Genomic DNA, 17,046 nt, shown 5'->3' with positions numbered 1-17,046 from the left:
AACAACATGCAAAGTTTGCAAGCTTGGTAGTTGATTAAATGTCCTTTGACCAGTAGCTGGCCACTTTAAGTGCATCTGGTGTTGTTGCAACAAGGTCCTCCATTGTGCATGGGGCAGGGCTCAGGTTGCATTGTAGCAGGTGGTTAGTGGTTTGCTCTTCTCCACTCTCGCATGTCGAGGGTTCCACTTTGTAGCCCCATTTCTTAAAGTTGGCTCTGCATCTCTTGGTGCCTGAGCGCAGTCTGTTCAGCGCCTTCCATGTCGCGCAGTTTTCTGTGTGCCCGGGGGGGGGGGAGTCTCTCATTTGGTATCAGCCATGGATTGAGGTTCTGGGTTTGAGCCTGCCACTTTTGGACTCTCGCTTGCTGAGGTGTTCCAGCAGTGTCTCTGTAGACCTTAGAAAACTATTTCTTGATTTAAGTCGTTGACATGCTGGCTGATACCCAAACAGGGGGTGAGCTGGAGATGCCTGCCTGTGAATAACCTTTGCACAATGATGGTGAGTAATTTCAGGGCCTTGTTGAGAGGAGACACGGACCTCAAAAGTCATATCAGGGGGAAAAAAACGTTTCAATCGGTTTGCTATGAGTTTTCCGGGCTATATAACCATGTTTCAACTCCTCCCTATTATTATTATTATTATTATTATTATTATTATTATTATTATTATTATTATTATTTTCTGGCCATGGGCCTGCTTATCGCAACAGTACGTTAAGAAAGGCCGCAACCTCCTCAGGCCTCTATATCTCAATGGCAGAAAAGAGAAGACAGCACGAGGGGAGGGGCGGTGCGAGGCAAGCTATCCCATAATAACCCGGAACTGACGGAGCTCAGCCTCCCGCCCTCTCTCCCCGAGCGGCGCTGACTAGCTCGCTCTCGCGCGCTCCGAAAACCCCGCCCCCGCCTGGCGACCCCCGGCGCCGCCGCTCATTGGTCGCCTTCCCTCCCGCGTGACCCTCCCGGACGGCCCCGCCCACCCTCTTCCTCTCGACTCCATATTGAGGCTTGAAGGAGGCAAAAAAAATTCCTGTCACAAAATGGAGGTAACGATGGTCAGCGTCGCGCGGGAAAAGAGTCCGTTACGGCGTCGGTCGCGGGAGGAAGAGGAGAAGGGGAGGGGGGACGAGGCTCGCGAGAGGGAAGGAGGAGGGGAGGGGTGATTGGCCGGTGCGGTGCCTCGCGCTCTCCTCGCGCTCCGTTTCCCTGAAATGGCGCCGCGGCGGCGGTTGTAACAGCAGGGCGGGAGAGGCCTGGTCTTTTCCGGGCGCCATTGTGGGCCTGCGTGGAGAAAGCAGGAGAAGAGGCAGAGCCTGAGTGAGAGCAGCAGCACGACGAGGCGCGTCATTTTGCGCGGTCTTCCTTCTTTCCTTCCTCAGAGTGTGACAGAGGGCTTCCCGCTCATGAAGAGGTTGAAATAGCACACCCCCCCCCCTCCCAAGCTCAGTCAAATTTCGAAGCATGGGTTGTTCCGGTCCTGTTTTCATGAACCTTTTGTCTCTGAACCCCGCTTTTTCTCCCATTTTTGTGCCTTGTTCAGGAAGTGCATCAAATGTGACGTGTAATATTATTATTCACTACCCCTCCCAAGGCTAGATACAAAACTGGGCACAACTTTAGAAAGCATATAAATTTTAAAACATACAGAAATAGATATTCAAGTGGGGCATTTATTATTTATATCCCGCTTTTTCTCTTTTGAAAAGAGACTCAAAGTTACAATATAATGGTAAAATGTACATTTAAAGAAACCAAAATTACACTAAAGCACAATTATATCTAGAACTATCTGAAAATGAATAGTTGAAAGTATTAAAACCTAGTCAATATACACACAGACAGACATATAGGACATTCCTCTATCGTTTTAAACCAGGGGTCCTCAAACTTTTTAAACAGAGGGCCAGGTCACAGTCCCTCAAACTGTTGGAGGGCCGGATTATAATGTGAAAAAAGCATGAATGAATTCCTATGCACACTGCACATATCTTATTTGTATTGCAAAAAACACTTTAAAGCAATACAATAATTCAAATGAAGAACAATTTCAACAAATATAAAATTATTAGTATTTCAATGGGAAGTGTGGGACTACTTTTGGGTGATAGGATTATTGTTGTTGTGTGCTTTCAAGTAATTTCAGACTTAGGTTGACCCTGAGCGAGGGCCGGGTAAATGAGCTTGGAGGGCCGCATCCGGCCCCCAGGCCTTAGTTTGAGGATCCCTGTTTTAGACATTCTGGGGCCCCTTCCACAAAGCTGAATAAAATCCCACGTTATCTGCTTTGAACTTGAAATATATGGCAGTGTGAACTGAGGGCCCTTCCAGACAGGCCCCATATCCCAGGATCTGGTCCCAGGTTTTCTAATCTCAGATTATCTGGCAGTTCACATTCATATAATCCAGTTTGAAGCAGAAAACCTAGGATCAAATTCTGGGATATAGGGCCTATCTGGAAGGGCCCATAGGCCCCTTCCACACAGCTGAATAAAATCCCACATTATCTGCTTTGAACCGGAATATATGGCAGTGTGGACTCAGATAACCCAGATATTGTGGGATTTTTGCCTTGATATTCTGGATTATATGGCAGTGTGAAAGGGCCCTGGCTTTCCTTTGCAGAAAGTTCCAAACACAACTACTGCTTCTCTAAAGGACCCATGGGCAGGAATGATTAAATAGGTCCTTATAAGAGAAGCAGCTAACTAACTACCTTACCTTTGGAAATTGTAAATTATCTAATCATAGCTTCATAGTGGTAGTCTCTGCACACATATCCCTTTTGTATCTTTATGAAGGTAAAATTATTAGTATGTGATTGTAATAGATATAATTCTCTAAAGCTGAAATTTCCATAATTACTCGAATCTAATGTTCATCTTTTTCTTTTTTACTAAATTACCTTCCCAAATTAGTGTGTGCATTAGATTTGTGTAATACGGTAAATACCCTTTTGGGTTTTGGGGTTTTGAAAATTGAGGTGCACATTAGATTGGATGGCACATAGACTTGAATAAATACAGGCTAACAAATGTTCTTGAGGAATTGATTTCACTTTTGGTGTTGGAACATTTCCCTGTAAAACATGAGGTGAAAATGAATGGATTCTCCCCCCTCCTATGTTTCTTTAAACAGACATTCTCTTTAACAATTCCAATGTTTATGTTTTAACTTTATGAAAGTAAAATGGTTAGCCCACAACAGGAAAAGGCACTATCTGAGAGCTAAAACAGACTACTTCTCTCCCATACAGTGCTCTTGAGGAATTTGATTTTTTTCACTTTTTCCTTTAAAACGTGAGGTGAAAATTAATGGATTCTCCTATATTTCCTCTTTTAAAATTCCAATTTTGATTTCTTTCTTCCTGCCACTAAACTAGAAATGGAGGCTCCCTTTACACTGCCATAGAAGATCCAATTTATCCGCTTTGAACTGGATTATATGGCAGTGTAGGCTTATTTTCATAATACACTGTCGTCTGGATTATATGGCAGCGTAGATCCAGCCTGAGGTTGTTCCATGTAAAGATCTTACATAATAATAATTTGCCAAACTGATCTTTCTTTGGAGTGATTTAAAATTCCTGAAATCTGAGTTTGTAGTGTAATTAATGGATACAGTTCTGTTGACTAATGAGAGTTGTTCACCAACTAGGGTGCTTATAGGCTTATCCAGTACACACTGAATTAGTACATTTGGATACAGTTCAGAATTACTTGAGAATTAAGTCTCGCGAGACTGTTGTCATTAAATCTTATCCAAAATTAATTATAGGACACAGAAATTAAAAGACTTAAAATGCTTTTAGAATTGGGTTTTCATTATTGCCTTGAGACTTAAAATTAACATGTAGCCTGAATTTATGACTGCAGTAATCATTTTTCCTCCTCTTCAGGTCAGTGATACATTATTTTTTCTATAGAAGAAGGGCTGGTTTTTCAAAAAAATACTTTACTTGGAGCATCTGGAAATAATTATTGATCAAAGTTTCTATACAATGTATCTGAAAGATTACACAATGGACCATGTCATGCAAGCACTAACTGTAGTGAACACATTAGTCCTATAGACTTTTACCTAAGAGTAAATCCACAAAACCTAATTAGGTCTCCTTCAAAGTAGATATTCTTACTATATTTATGTTCCATTTCCCCCACAAGAGTGGGACTCGCAGTGGCTCACTACTTTAAAAAACAATACAATTAAAAGGTTCATAGGATTGTGTTACAGGTACTTTAATGAAACACTTTTTTCTGATGAATAACTTTAATTGCCAGCCTTGGAGTTTAGACATATTATCATAATACTAAGCTTCAGAAGTACTTAAAAATATAACATTAACATATGTTTTGCATCTGAAAACTAGAAATTCATTAAAAATTCTAAGCTTAATTTCAGACAGTAAATAATCTAGCATAACAGATATCTGTAGGAGTGGAAACTTTGTATTATGCCTCTGGCAATAAATGTGTACAGTTACTCATCCTAAGATTCTAGTGAAGCTTTTATTGCTGAAACCAGTTGTGTGGGCTCTGTTGTATCTTGGTTTTTTTGCACTCTTTCAATGCTTGCATTATCTGTATCTTTGCTTATCTGAGCTGGGCATTACAGACCTGTGTCAACAAGTGACTCATCTTGTGTCTTGTAGTTGTAAAAAATAGAGGGCTAGAATTTCTGGTTTGAATAGACATTTACTATTTCTATGCACAAAAATTGGAGTTCACTGTACTAATTAGTATAGATGTCTTAAGATGTATGTGTAGCTGTGATTCAGCCTTAAAGAAGGTAGAAGCAAAATCTGGAAATTCTACTCTGCTTAATTTTAAGAAACTATTTGTTAACAGTATGAAAGCAGAACTAATCTGTGTGGAGGTCAGTGGCACAAATTTTTTTCCAGCATACAGTTGAATTGTAGAATTGGATTTAGAAAGGGAAGTGAGAGGTTATTTAAGTAAACTGAACTTTAATGCTATTTTTTGCTGGAAATCTATAGAGATAACTATGGACTACTTTTAGGGCTGTCATAGCAATTATATAGTCACACTTCCCTATCAGAAATAGAAGTACAAGAGTAATCCATATTGTGGATTTGGATGCTGCTGCTTCTGTGTAGCTGCTATATGAGAGCATGCCCAATGCTACCAACATTCTGTGATGCACAAACTGCGTATCACATGACATAGTTTATTTAATTACAGCTTTTAATTGTTATAAATCAGTCAACCTGATTTTGTCCTACCTCACTCTGACCCATAGTTCCCTCCAAGCTGAAATATGAGGATAATGAATAGATTTTAGTATATTTTGGAAGCACTATTTTTTAAAAAAAAAAAAGTTGAAAAATCATTATGGTGTTTTGCACCAAGTCAACCTGTTAGAAAAAGCAAATTTTCCTCTTTTGTACTCTTTATCACTGGTGTGTCTAAACCAGTGTTTTCCCATGGAATTGTTTGGGAAGAATAGATAATATTTGAGAATGGCTTCCCAGTGGGAATGAATATGTCTTACTGATCATGCTGTAGTTCTTACTGTTGCCGCAACAGCAGACATTCAGCTTCCAGAAAGCTGTTGGGCCTAAAGTCCTAGATGTCTCAGGAGATCCTTGGAAAAAACAAGCATCCTGTACAGATCAATGGTCTAAGTTTGAAGAAAAGGGGTGCACTTAGGAGTTACTCAAGCATAGGCGTGTTCCCTTGGCATTCATTGTTGGGGAAGGGAGGGCAACCTAAGATAGGGAACAACAGCTTCACCTCCTCTGGAGTATGAGGCATTGATATTTTAGTCAAGAGAATTTCATTCTCCAGAGAGTTGAGTAAAGGGAGAAGGAAGGGAAAGAAGAGCCCCGTGCCTTCCTTTTTTTAGCCTACACAATTGATCAGAATACTGAAATAACCTAGGCTGGAGTGCAGAAAACACTTTAACCAGATAAGCATAATTTTCACATTTCAGAAAAAGTTAACTCCAGCAGTTCAGTTTGCAATGCTTAATAGCAAATAATGATGAATGTACTTGTTCCTGTTGCAGGGATACTATGATATTTTCACACAGTAACCAAATAAATAGCATTACTAGACTAAATCTGGCTGACCTATTAAGATGATGCCTTAGTTATTATTTGTGGTTAAATCCATTAACTTTATCAGAGTAAATGGCTTGAGACAAAGGCACACATGTATTTTGATCTATGTTCTCATATAGATCCATCCATTAAACTTAAAGTGGCTCCCCAATATTTGCTCCACTAAAAATTAAAGTTTTTTTTCATTTTTATGAGATTTTTTTAAAAAAGCATATAGAAATGGGTAAGTTACTAGTACTACTTGTTACCTAGGTTAAGAGGAGCAACTGAGTCAGAACATCCTCTCAAAATGGCGTGTAAAGAGGAGAGAGAGGTTGAAGATTACAAGAGGAGGGGAAGAAGATCTTCACAGGTGGAATGCTTTATTTTTATGTTCCTTTTCATGGCTAAACAGAACTTTTGCTTGCTTGCTGCTTTGGTTTTTCCATCTGTAGCTCAAATCTTATATTGTACTACTCTCTTCTGCTTGCCTCTTAAGGGTATATTTTGTTTTTCATTCCCCGCACTGGTTTGAGATAGTTATTGTAAGCTCATAAGTTGCAGTTTTGTGTATCAAAATACTAATTTCAGGCTAAATTTTGAAAGCACGTATTTTACTAAATGTTAACTAACTGAATGTAAAGGTTATTAAATTCTAAAAAGATACGGTTTAATGAAGAAGAACCAGGTGAACTCTGTTTAATTTGGGGGGGGGGGGGTAGAATAAATTTGTTGAGGTCCTTGCTGTGTTCCTAGTTACCTTGGATCCATTTCTCACCAAGGTAATAATTTTGTGGTGTACTACTTCAGACTTCAGAAGTGACTATGTATGTGTAATTCAATACTCTTATGCAAAGAAATGCCAGACAGAAAACTAACTTATCAGAGATAAATATTCAGTATGCTGAAATGTGGATCATTATACCATTGAAACTTCCAGTTACAGGCTAAAATAGTATAGTTCACATGACAATTTTACCACTTCTTTGGGAATAGAACCAAATACCATTTGTTAATGGGCTGACAGTTTTACTTGCTCACTTTTCTAAGCCAATTGACTGGTGTAATACTTTAGAGATGTTTTGCAACAAAACTGTTTTTGACACTGCAGTCATTTGATGCCATGTTAACTATGATTTTAAGAAATTATTGATACCAAGGAAGTGATATATAGTAAAAGAAAAGGCAGAACTATACTAGGCATTTAAACATGAAAGTGAAAACACTAGGAATAACAAAAGTGTCATTTACTTAAGTGACAGATTTCTAAATCCAAAACATGTAAAAACTGCTGCCCTACATGTTTCAGTGGATCCCTGCCGGCGTATTTCTCATTATTCCCCTGCCAGGCACAATATCCTTTGTAAATTTTAGCCTCAGAAATGTGTTGGGTGATGATCTGTTTTGTAGAATAAAATTTTATAGACTAGATAAAAATTATATGTAATTGAGATGAGGCATATCTTTGTGGCAGAATTACATATCAGATAGCCACAGGAAAATACTGTATTTTTCAATTGTAATCTTTCATGGATTGTAAGATGCACCCTAATTTCTGTACCACCACCACCAACAACAAATATACATAAGATACACCTGCAGTTCTAAGACACATAACATTTTTAGAGATGTTTATATAAGAAAAAGTGCTTCTTAGAATAGAGGGAAGGGGAGGAAGAACAAGACAGTGAATTGGACATGTTCTCATTGACCATCTGCTCCCAGATTGGCCTAATCTTGTGAAGGCACATCAGAGAACATGGTTATCCTGTAATTTCAATAGAATCAATTGAACACAACTGACATATTTAACTGATATTTCAGTGCCACCTAAACATGGTGATCCACATATCTTTCAGTACGGCTCAGCTTTGTTTTCTCCATTGGCATCTAATTTCCATTATCCAGGTGTTAAGGCCTTAGTTTTCCAAAATAGACCCTGAAGTCCATGATGAGATTCAATAATGTTTCAAAGAAATAGTGGTATGGAATAGGCTATTCTTGTACAACTCTGTGGGCTAGGTACGTATTTCTCCCTTGATCATTAAATGTTAAATCTCATGGGATATAAGATTATCACGGGTTTCTCTGGAAATGTACAGCTATTGCTGAAATGACTGGATCCTTTCTTTGTGACTTGCGGAATCTAGTGTAGAGGTTCAGACGTTACAGTCTCATGCCACAGAGGCGGGAGAAATCATGATATTCAGTACAAATTCTACAAGGATTGCAAATTATTGTGGATTTTTTTTTAAAAAAAAGAAAGCATTGGATACTAAGAGTCATGCAATATTTGACCTGCTTCAGAGGTAGAGCTTCTAAACTTGATCTGTGAAGTATAGGTTGACCCCTGAAAAAGAGAATGGTAATATTTTACATTTTTCCATCCATGGGAATTGCATCACCTCTGCTTGTAGGCTTTAAAATAAGACACATACTCTTGTGCTTGTTATGAAACATGCACTTTCTACATACAATCGAATGTACCTTAGTGATTTTATAAGACATGTCTCTCAGTATTTCTGTAGCTTTAATATGAATAAGTGAATGATCCAGACAAGATTCCCTAACTGTGGTAGTATTCTTAGTGTATAAAATATAGAAAAGGGAGATGACTAAGAAAAAATGACTTAAGAAAAACTTCCCTGACTTCAGAATGGTGTATTAGAATATTACCCATGTATTGCATTATACCCTGCATTTTCTCATAAATAGTTTTCAGGTCCTCAGCTTTTTTCTGAGCTATGAGCAAATGCAGTAAATGTTATCAAGAAGACTGAAGCATTATTTTTGTGTTTTACCCAGATTAATTCTGGTCTTCATAAAGTTAGGTAATTCTAGGTTGTCCAGAAGTCAAACATGTCATTCTTCATGCAAATAAGCAAAGAACAATTTGAGACATAAGGCTACTTGAGTTAAGAGTACTCATTTTGAAACCAAGAATAAATCAATTTAAATTAGTACTGGTGTCTTCACATTATTTTGTTTTCATCCCTCAGCAATAAATTATCCATGTATAGCCACATAGTGAGACTTTTTTTCTTTCAGGGTCACGATCCCAAGGAACCAGAACAATTAAGAAAGCTGTTTATTGGTGGCTTGAGTTTTGAAACTACAGATGATAGCTTAAGAGAACACTTTGAAAAATGGGGGACACTCACAGACTGTGTGGTAAGTGATTCTATCACCATTCAGTTTACACATGAAATTTCATGTACACTTGACCTCAGGTCACACTTTTGACTGTGACTTAGTTCCAGATACCTTACATAATACTGAAGCAAACATTTTTTGAAAATCAATCCCTGAAATTGTGTTATCCACATTCTACTTTTCTTAAAGGTGATGAGAGACCCACAGACAAAACGTTCCCGTGGCTTTGGCTTTGTGACCTACTCTTGTGTTGAAGAGGTAGATGCTGCAATGGCAGCTCGGCCACACAAGGTTGATGGCCGTGTGGTGGAACCAAAGAGAGCAGTTTCTAGAGAAGTAAGTAATTATTCTGGATACCAAATGTATCAATCCTTGATTTTATTTTACAGTATAAACACCATTGTTTATGCATCTAAATGTGTTTTAAACATTTTAGTATTTTGGAAGACTAAATGTAAATTGAAATTTTTATAGGATTCTGTGAAACCTGGTGCCCATTTAACAGTGAAGAAAATATTTGTTGGAGGAATTAAAGAAGACACCGAAGAATATAATTTAAGAGATTATTTTGAAAAATATGGCAAAATTGAAACTATAGAAGTAATGGAAGATAGACAGAGTGGAAAGAAAAGAGGTTTTGCCTTTGTAACATTTGATGATCATGATACAGTTGACAAAATTGTTGGTATGTATACTTATCATTGTTCCCTCTATTCTGCTTTGGGTTATTTGCCTGTCTGTTACCGCTCTGCATTTTTAAAACCTAGACTGTCTGTACATGCTATGTCCCCTTGCAGAAACTAGTTGCTTCCTCCTTGCACTTATCCTCCCATATATTTTGTTCCCTGCTGTCAGTCTAAATTTCCTGCCGCTTTGGCTGAATGAACTTTCTCAACAAGTGCAAACTCTTTAAAACTGGCATCTAAGGCAGTTTAAGGAACGCAAAGTTCACTAACTCCAAACCAAGTGTATTCTTGAATTCCAGCAGGGGAATTAAAATGATTATAGGGAATCGTTTGTGGAGACATCAACTTCAGTGCCAGTTGGAAACAGCACAGAGGAGAAATAGCTGCACCCCCTGTTGTAGTGTTGCCCAGTTGCAGGCCAGAGGAAACGCATTAGAGTGCAGGTGTCTTCCACCTTTGACCAGTCTGTTTTTCAACATTGTACTATTTTGACACCTGAAAATAACACAGAAGTCCATTACTTTGCTACGGGGTCCATTCTTTAGTTAGTTCTTGCCTATGGATGTTCACTTTGGATTATTTGCTTACTTTGCCTGTATAATAAACCAGGTTGGGGGAAGATCCATCCCACACTGGGCTGTTGGGGGCGAGGTGTATGTGTGTGTGTCAAGGGAGCAGATAATCAAAAACCAACCCAGCAATGTCCTCTGGTTTGAGAGATGCAGCAGTCAGCCCACCCAATTTGGGGCAAAAGGAAGGAAGAAGTCAAGGCTGCTGAAAACACCCTAGAACAGCGTTTCTGTGTCTTTCTATTTCTGTAGGATCTTAAGAAGAATGTCTTAAGTGGTGAAATAGTACATTATTTCCATGGTTGTTAAGATGTGACTTAGGTTCCACATTTTGACAATTCCTGCTTTTTGCTAGTGCTGTGATTCCTCACCTGTCAAATAAGCTGGGAGCTTCTGTAGACCTTTGACCACAGTCTACATACAGAAAACTGCAGCAAAGGCATGTTTGTCTAAAATTGGAAAAGGAAATCTTATGAATTGCACTATGAACATTCTTCATTTTTCCCACATTATTGGAGAGAATAGTACAGTCTTCCCAAAAACCTTATTTCACAAGAATAGAATTAATACTAATGGCAAGGAGGGCTTTTCCTGTTGATAGAATACCATCATTGGGAATTCTAAGAAAGATCATTATTGTCCTGTCAGTTGGATTACATTTTTTTCCCTAAGCCTCCCTGCTTTTTAGATGACATATATTGCTTTTCCAATTGTAGTGTTTTTATTTCATAAAGTTGCTAATTTGCTTTTGTTTGACAGTGTTTTATGTTTTAAAAGGAGTTACTCTTTATTAATTAAACAGTAACTAAATCTAAACAATACTACTATGAAAACTAGATTGACTTACAAAGTCTCTCAAAATTTCTTCTAGTTCAAAAATACCACACTATAAATGGGCACAACTGTGAAGTGAAGAAAGCTCTCTCCAAGCAAGAAATGCAGACAGCCACTGCTCAGAGAAGTAAGTTTTTTACATGACCGTACAGCATACAGAATGGTAAAAGGAGACATTCCAGTCAATTTTTCTTTGTTGTTTATTTTTAGACCGTGGGAGCAGCTCAAGCAACTTTGTGGGTCGTGGAAATTTTGGAGGTAGTAGTGGAAGCTATGGCAGAGGTGGAGGATTTGGAAGCAGAGGTAGGCGTTTTTCTTCTCTTCCTCATTGCAGAATATTTCTTTAAATTTCTATATTTTGTATTTTAATGCTTTTATTCTGATTTAGGAGGGTATGGTGGTGGAAGTGGTGGCGGTGGTGGTAGCAGAGGAAGTTTCGGTAGCGGGGATGGATACAACGGCTTTGGTGATGGTAAGTACAGCTGATAATATCACTTAGATGCAAAAAGCGCTGTGGTTACATACTAAGTATAAATTGTTCTTCGCAATTCTGTCATGTTAATATGAGGAGACAATCTATAGACAATTTCATCGGTGAGGGATTGGACTCAGGTGAAAATATTCCTTATTCCAGTTGAATCAGTAATTTTGTTAAAATTATTAAAGGATAACTAATTTAGCCTAATGTTTTTGAGTCCTTGTTTCCAGCAGTACAACTTACTCATGAGATGTCCTGGCTTATTTAAGGTGATTTTCCACCAAAGCCTCATTAAAAGCTATTAACTTTGGGGAAAGTTATGGAAGTGTTTGGAAGTTGGTGATGATTTAGGGTGAACTGACTAAAGTAGCTTCTCGACCTGCTTCTGCCAGCAGAAAAGTCTGCAAATGTATTTGGTCACATGAAATAGTAAATGAATTATGTAAAATCAAACTGAACTCTGCCCGTCTTAAATATAATACTTGCACTTAATCAGGTGATGTATTTTCCGACTAAGAATAAACACTTAATAATTTTATTTTATTGTAATTTGTTGTTTGGGCTTGGCCTTATGTAAGCCGCCCCGAATCCCCGTTGAGGGAGATGGTGGCGGGGTATAAATAAAGTTTATTATTATTATTATTATTAATGCAAATGAAGTGATCTGTTCAAATGTGACTTTATGACACAGTGACTTCTAGAAGCTTTATGTCAAGATAATAATTTTTTGCAGCCCTCCAGATGTTTTGGTTTAGCCAGCATGATCAGAAGGGCAAAACATTGGGCTTGATTGGTAGTCATGATGTTGTAAAATGTCTTACTTATGCTATTCAGTCTTGAAAGCTGTATCTAGAAATCACATATGTTTTGCCACAAACACAGTGTTTTTCATGATGACATTTTTAATTGTATTTCAAGGTGGAAGCTATGGAGGTAGTCCTGGATATGGTGGGAGCAGAGGAGGTTATGGTGGCAGCCCAACCTATGGTAACCCAGGTGGTGGATATGGTGGAGGAGGTGGAGGCTATGATGGTTACAACGAAGGAGGAAACTTTGGTGGTAAGAATCCTCAATCAACTGTAACTTTTGTCTGTGTTTCTTATAATAGATAAAAAAGACAAGTTACCTTCCTTTTGGAAAAATTGTGCAAATCTAATTAAGAATGTTTTATAAAGTAAACCTAGGTTGAGACTAGACTCGTTAAGTTGAATTGTTTTAGGTAATGGAAGCTTTGGATATTTTTTCCCTCCTGGGGAGATCTATAAAACAAAAAGCTGTCACTGTAATAGGCTTACAAAATAATGTGTTTCAAAAAAAATTTAAAAATCAAATTAGGAAAGTAATACAGTTTACTACCCAGGTAGTGTTTTTGTCTAATTAACACTTTGATTAGTATATTTGCAGACATTTAACTTAACAAACGTTTTCCCATTTCTGATTGAACTACCCTTCTGGATAATTATCCATAAGGAGAATTCAGTGATGGCTTTTTCTTTCTTGGAAGGGTCACATGTGTTTGTTTATAGCAGGGATGAACAGCTGTCAGTTTGGGAGGCTCAACCTCTATTGACCTAAAATACTTCTTAGTGCTCCATGGGGCAAATATGCTATGTTCCTGTGGGGAAGAGCTGCTTTAGGGGGAGTCCTTCTTTCCATAGAGTATAAGGAGTTACTTGGAAGGCCTGGGGTGCCTGAAAGAATAGCAACAGGCCAAACAGGACATTTGGGGACAACAAAAATGGGGAGGCCTGGGTATCCTAAGCAAACGATTGTGGCACTTTAAAAATTAAGAAAAGTCATAGTATGCTCACTCTTTTTCCAATACTTGGAATTGCTGGACGGGGAAAAAGTTTGTGTGCAAGCACTGCAACATCTAATTGAAGCCATGACCATTTCTTTGTTACTTGATAATTGCTTAATGTACTTACTCTAAATCAAGCATCCTCGAACTGCAGCCCTCCAGCTGTTTGGGCCTTCAACTCTCAGAATTCCTGACAATTGAACGAGCTGGTTAGGATTTCTAGGAATTGCAGGCCCAAAGAGCTGGAGGGGCCACAGTTTGAGGATGCCTAATCTAAATAAAGTGTAGTACATCTGAAGCCTTGTGAAATCATGTTTGATCCAAGTGATAAAAATTAAATTCTCTTCTTAGGCAACTATGGTGGCAGTGGAAGCTATAATGACTTTGGCAATTACAGTGGACAGCAAACTTCAAGTTATGGGCCCATGAAAGGAGGTGGCAGTTTCAGTGGCCGAAGCTCTGGCAGTCCCTATGGTGGTAAATAGAACATTAAAATATGCATCTGGCTAAGACTTCTGAGGAGCAATTACTTCAACATCCAAAATTCTGTTTATAGGTGGCTATGGTTCTGGAGGAGGAGGAGGCGGCGGCGGAGGAAGTGGTGGCTATGGTGGAAGAAGATTCTAAAAATCCTACCAGAATCAGGGTAGGTATGCTACAAACAAGTGTTGTATGTGAAGACTGTAGCATTTCATTGAGAGTAATCCTTTTCTTATCCTATATTCAACAGGCTACAGTTCTTAGCAGGAGAAAGCGAGGAGTTGTCAGGAAAGCTGCAGGTTACTTTGAGACAGTCGTCCCAAATGAATTAGAGGAACTGTAAAATCTGCCACAGAAGGAGCGATGAACCATAGTCAGAAAAAAATACTGCAGCTTAAACAGGAAACCCTTCTTAAGGACTGTCATAGCCACAGTTTGCAAAGAGTGCAGCTATTGATTTAATGCAATGTAGTGTTTAGATGTACATTCCTGACTCTCTTTTTTTAATTTGTTGTTGTAGCTTTGTCTTTTCTTCATAAATCAGGTATATTGCCCTGTAAATTTGTGGTAGTGGTACCAAGAATTAAAAATAATTGAGGAACTTTTAATTTTTTCAATACTTGTGTAGTTCAGTTTTTTCTTACTGAAACTTCTTTAAATAAAGAAATGTAGTTTTAGGGTATATTCTTGCTAGGAGGAAAATCAGTGCATTATAATCTGTATTAATTTAAACTATAGAAATGCTGAATCGTTTAAGAACCTTAGTTTTTCTGCATATGTAGCCAAATGAAATGAGTTGCACACGCAAAGGGAGAGAAGAGATGTTTGCATTAAAGCTTGCTTAGCTGTATAATTAGGACTGAGTCGTTTAAACTAGTGCTTGTGAATGGTAAACCTTACTTTAAAATGAAAATTCCAGATACTTCTGGTTTGTGGATATCTTAATTTGTAGCCTTTTGTTTCTTAGTTTAAGTAAATAAGCATTGAAAGATCTTTTAAAGTTTTATTCAGTTTGCTTCCCATTTCATTGATATGTGCAGGAGATCCATTAAGCACCGGCAGAACAAGTTTCTGCCTTTTTATTATGCTTGAGATTCCCCCACCTCCCATGGTAAACAGATTTCAGTTCACAGATATAATTGAATTAAAACTTTGAAGCCAATAGTCTGGGTCTGTTACTTAGTTTATAACTGTATAGCTTCATTTGTATATACCTTTTGCCCCAAAACATGGATTTGTTGTGATGTAACCCTTTTGTTGTGTGTAATTTTGTGTGCCCTCTTCAACTGACTCAGACTCACAGTATGGGCTCATTCCTTCTGTGGGGTATTGATTTTCTGACTTCAAGTGAAGTTTCACACACTTTCTAATGCCCCAGCTATAGGCCTTGAAGGTGATGTGAAAGCAAACAAGTTCCCAGTCTAGTTGCAGGGAATATATGGTCTAATATATTTATGACTCATGTGAGTCCTTTGGCTTGAAACAAGTCACTACTTTTAAGCATCGGAATGATATGATCAAATCTTTATTACATTCATAATGGTTCGTGTGGTTTACTCCTTCACCTAACACAAATTTGTGTATAGCCGTGTTCCCTAATAATTTGCTATCCTTATCAATCTGACCAGACTTCTCTTTTAACTATTGCCAGAGCAGTGCTTTCTGTCAGTACACATCCAGAAGAGTAGGGCACAGTGAGTAGAAGAAAAATACTTGCCAGTATGATGCTGGAATTTCTCACCTGTTAACTACTTCTCTAGGCTAAAGGAAACAGTATAAGGTAAACGTGATTCCAGTATAGGAATGGATTGTCAGCTTTAAGAAAAATGTTGCTCGAACATGGCACATAATCATAGTTGTTGGGTATAGAATATGGTTGTTAAACCTCAAGCAAAACAATGTGCTAAACAAGCTGAAGAGCACTGGTACACCCCTGACACTCCATAGTATCTATATTACTCTGGGGCATGGGTGTTTGGCCTCCCACCATGTCCTTTCTATTTTTAGGAAACTCCCCATGCTACAGTAAACAGAGAAATGTGAAGGCTTGGTGGTATTACATGGAATCTTGAGATTATGAAACTGTACATTTCTTTGTTCAAAAATGGATTAAATCTAATTCCAGGGTGGGTACATTTTGAGTCTCCAAATGGTGCCAGTGCAAATGCCATCAGTGCTAACAGGAAATGGGGCCTGACAGCGTTTGAAAGGCCTTAGGATGCCGAACTACGATCTAAACCAGAGGTGTTAAACTTGTGGCCCTCCAGGTGCTTGGGCTCACCCAAGTCCCAGAAGCCCTAGCATGCTTTTCCAGTGGTCAGGAATTCTTGGACCTGAAGTCCAAAACACATCTGGACGGCTACGTGTTTGAAACCTGATGTAAACCATCCCTTCTAGAAGTGGTTTTTATTGCAGGGGCAGAATTGGAGGCTGGGTTGAGGTACTTGTTCTGTTCTTAACGGAGGGGGAATTTTAATGTTACAGGGGAAACGCTTCTTTAGTGTATTAATCTGTTTTGCAGTTTTTACAAGTTGTCAGTTTTTGGCACCAGTGATTTAGCTCTAGTTCTCTGAATTTGGTGAAGTGCAAGCCAAGGACAGTGATTAACCAGCTTTAAAGACTCTAGGATGTATCTCTTAGCCAAAGTGTGGATCAAAGGAAACTCAGACAGGACTTCAGCAGCCTGTTGTGTATGTGGACCAGTCAGCATAATTAAAGAAAAACGAGGCAGCGACAGCACCAGCTTCAACTTCCAGAAAAAGTGAAGGCATAAAATACTATGCTGATAGTGAGCAGCTTTCCAAAAGCTAGTTAAATCTGCTGAAATATCGAAGAAAGTCTAGCAAGTCTTCACCATTTGGAACCTCCTTGAGGCATAGCTACTTGAGTTGACCAAAGTCATAGGTCTAGCGTTTAGACCTGAAAGGAAGGGGAATAAGAATAGGTAAGGTTTGTCTCGTAACACTTTTCATGAATTAAAGAATAAC

General features: G+C 38.5%; 1 protein-coding gene across 2 annotated transcripts; it reads left to right on the top strand.

Moving 5' to 3' along the window:
* The first annotated feature begins 941 nt into the window (after positions 1–941).
* HNRNPA3 (heterogeneous nuclear ribonucleoprotein A3) lies at positions 942–15,221 on the top strand. Of its 2 annotated transcripts, XM_060779589.2 has the most exons (12): positions 942–1,046; positions 6,332–6,431; positions 9,107–9,229; positions 9,401–9,547; positions 9,686–9,896; positions 11,338–11,427; positions 11,511–11,603; positions 11,689–11,772; positions 12,697–12,837; positions 13,931–14,056; positions 14,136–14,225; positions 14,310–15,221. In XM_060779589.2, the coding sequence occupies exons 2-11, from the start codon at positions 6,369–6,371 to the stop codon at positions 14,204–14,206; spliced, it is 1,149 nt and encodes a 382-aa protein (XP_060635572.1). In that variant the 5' UTR covers positions 942–1,046; positions 6,332–6,368; the 3' UTR covers positions 14,207–14,225; positions 14,310–15,221. The 2 variants fall into 2 exon arrangements, with proteins under 2 accessions (XP_060635572.1, XP_060635579.1); XM_060779596.2 differs by lacking the exon at positions 6,332–6,431.
* Positions 15,222–17,046: the final 1,825 nt, after the last annotated feature.

Source organism: Anolis sagrei, chromosome 1 (assembly GCF_037176765.1).
Source record: "Anolis sagrei isolate rAnoSag1 chromosome 1, rAnoSag1.mat, whole genome shotgun sequence".
NCBI lineage: Eukaryota > Metazoa > Chordata > Lepidosauria > Squamata > Dactyloidae > Anolis > Anolis sagrei.
Note: the sequence above shows the minus strand (reverse complement) of the source record. Positions and strands in the feature narration are given on the sequence as shown.